Source organism: Cebus imitator, unplaced genomic scaffold, assembly GCF_001604975.1.
Source record: "Cebus imitator isolate Cc_AM_T3 unplaced genomic scaffold, Cebus_imitator-1.0 Scaffold1, whole genome shotgun sequence".
NCBI classification, from domain to species: domain Eukaryota; kingdom Metazoa; phylum Chordata; class Mammalia; order Primates; family Cebidae; genus Cebus; species Cebus imitator.
The window spans coordinates 16,248,993-16,252,238 of NW_016107316.1; the positions used below are offsets into that span (position 1 = coordinate 16,248,993).

At 35.2% G+C, this 3,246-nt stretch overlaps 1 protein-coding gene across 5 annotated transcripts in view; it reads left to right on the forward strand.

Annotated features, from left to right (window-relative positions):
- The window catches only part of NCOA1 (nuclear receptor coactivator 1), a 274,844-nt gene that overhangs the window by 242,994 nt on the left and 28,604 nt on the right, over nucleotides 1-3,246 (forward strand). For all 5 annotated transcript variants that reach the window (XM_017526915.2, XM_037737771.1, XM_017526933.2 and 2 more), the window contains 2 exons: nucleotides 260-361; nucleotides 2,599-3,001. In XM_017526915.2, the coding sequence (XP_017382404.1) occupies nucleotides 260-361; nucleotides 2,599-3,001 (505 nt within the window). The remainder of the gene's footprint in view (nucleotides 1-259; nucleotides 362-2,598; nucleotides 3,002-3,246) is intronic.

Below are 3,246 nucleotides of genomic sequence, written 5' to 3' on the forward strand. Positions count from 1 at the left end.
AAACAGGTATATACACATGTACATACATGTGTGTGTATCCTACTTTTAAATGCTTTGCCATAGTGTTTTAGAGGCAATAAGTGTTTTATAAATATTGGGAATTGCCAGCCTTTTGGAAAATAAACGTAGGAAATAATCTTACCAAACCTGCAACACTAAAACTTTTTAGTAATCAGTAGAAAGTTTGTGTTACTTTATAAGGCCAGTGTTATGCTTGTGTGTAGAAATATGATGTCTTATTGTCTCCAATTTTCTTTAGTTGATACACCAAAATCGGCAAGCTATCTTAAACCAGTTTGCAGCAACTGCTCCTGTTGGCATCAATATGAGATCAGGCATGCAACAGCAAATTACACCTCAGGTAATGTGAGAAAACCAGACATCATTAGTATTCCTTTAACCTACATAGTGTTTCTTGAAGTGTTGACTTGAGTGTCTTTGAAATGGTCTGTGAGCTGATCTTTTAATGATGTTTGTAGTGTAGTTTTCTTCTAGGATGAATTAATAATCTACTTGTGATACCTCTTACTGATATTTGATCTAAAGCAAAAGGTGCTTTGTTTTGTTTCATTGTTATTATTGTCATTGTCATTGGATACCAGATGACTAAGTAGACAAAACTTTTATTGCTGTAGTGAATAGCACCAGTAACAGGAAGCCTCTGATATGAAATTGTGAATGGTACCTGAAACCTGATCAAAACCCAGTCACATTGCTAAGCTATTTTAACTGTCTTGTGTACTGTGCTCAATATGAACCTCAGCATTTTCTAGCTTTTATTTGTTTTTAAAATCCCTTTTTTTAAAGAAATCCAGAGCCATTAGAACTTTAAACATAAAAAGAACTAGGTGGACTTCTAAATGTAATCTAGTTACTCCCTACTTTACCCCCACACATACTTAAAACATTTTTGTTTCAACTACTTACTCATATTTCATAACAAAGTTGATGTGAAAATCTGGGAGATAAGGAATTTTAGAGAGGATTCAAACAAAACTCTTTTCCTATCCACAATATGGAACTAGATGGATTGGGGACAAATACAGGAAGCCAGCACCTGTATTATTAAGGGGATAAATATAGCCATGCATTGCTTAAAGACAGGGATGTGTTCTGAAAAATATGCCATTAGGCAACTTCATAATTGTGCAAAGGTCATAGAGTGTATTTATACAAACCTAGATAGTATAGCCTACTAGACATCCTGGCTGTATGGTGTAACCTATTGCTCCTAGGCTACAAACCTGTACAGCATGTCACTTTACTGAATACTGTAGGCAATTGTTATGATATTTGTATATCAAAACATATCTAAACATGGAAGAGGTACAGTAAAATACTGTAGTACTGTAATCTTGTGGGACCACTGAATGTGGTCCATCATATGCAACTGAAATGTCTTACTGCTGAAATGTTTTTGTGCAACACATGACTCTATTGACTGAAGCTGTTGATAAGCAGCAGATAGTGACATCTTCCTGGATCCAGATTTTAGTTTATCTGTCTTACAAATTATAAATCTTAGTGCTAGCTAATTCAGGGGTAATTAGGTTGTAAAGAAACAAGACCCCACTTTTGGATTCACATAAATGTAATTCCTATCAGAAAGTCTTATTTCATAGTTTCTTCTAGATTAGACTATATCTAGTTGGCAGGAGCTGTATGCTTTAACCAGATTCTCAATCTGAATTGACATTTTCTGAAGAAGGCTTTATTGTTATGCCATGTGATACTGAAAAAGTGATTGTAACCTAATTTTACCACTTATTTCCTCATCCATAATATTGTAACTATTAAACCACTTACACTAATGCCTGGAATAGTCTTAAACTTCAGTAATAGTATAAAATATCGGCTTCCATTTATTTCTTTTTAGTTTTTTATTTCTACTTATTTTCTTTTTAATTGATAATTTAACATAGGCATTTGATCCTAGATTTCTGAGTCTTCCTTTTTTAATGGTATTTGTAGGTTTTTTCTAATGTAAAGGTTAATACATGTTCATTATAGATAGTTTGGTAAATACAGAAAAGTATAATGAAGAAAATTAAAATCACCTATAATCACATTTTATTCATTTAAATAAAGTGGGATAATGATCTCAGTGAGAAAAGAGGAAAACTGAGTTTCTCCCTACCAGAAACATGGTAAAATTTTTGGAATTGAAAAAGTCTCCTAATAATTTAATGAAGGATAGGATAGAAGTCATCAAGCACATTTTCTTTCACTTCTTTGTGGTCTTCATGTTTCTCTTAACAATTTTCATGGCCAATATTATAATACTAATTAATGTATACTTTCTTTAAACTTTCTCAGTTCTGTGTGACTTTTAATTGAGATTTGTATTCTCATTTATAATTGTCAGATATTGTTTTAGCATTTCTTGACTACTTTTAATCTGTAAAATGTACTTAATTCATTTTTTTCTCCTGTGATTATTAAGAGGTTTTAGTTCCTTTTCTGTTTTAGTTTCTCTTGTTCAGTGATAATTGCTATGTATTTTATAACCCCAAGCAACTAGGCTTTATCCAATAAACTTTTCAGGATAGATAGTGATTATAACAATTTTAATAAGTGAGTTTTTTTCCTCCTTTTCAGCCACCCCTGAATGCTCAAATGTTGGCACAGCGTCAGCGGGAATTGTACAGTCAACAGCACCGACAGAGGCAGCTAATACAGCAGCAAAGAGCTATGCTTATGAGGCAACAAAGCTTTGGAAACAACCTCCCTCCCTCATCTGGACTACCAGTTCAAATGGGGAACCCCCGTCTTCCTCAGGGTGCTCCACAGCAATTCCCCTATCCACCAAACTATGGTACAAATCCAGGAACCCCACCTGCTTCTACCAGCCCATTTTCACAATTAGCAGCAAATCCTGAAGCATCCTTGGCCAACCGCAGCAGCATGGTGAGCAGAGGCATGACAGGAAACATGGGAGGACAATTTGGCACTGGAATCAATCCTCAGATGCAGCAGAATGTCTTCCAGTATCCAGGAGCAGGTAGGAGGGTCACAACTTTATGTTGTTCTAAGTAATCCTTACAGGTTTAGGTCTCTCTCCATCTTCATATCCATGTGCAGACATTGAGACAGTGTGAAAGAGGAAAGACATGGAAGTTGGGAGACCCAGAATTCAGACACAGCTTTTGACGCTAAATGGTTTCGGGCTTACCTCCCGTTTATAGCTGAGATGATGAATTAGAGGATCAGTAAGGAGCTGTCTGACTAAAATTTTGAGCATTTTGT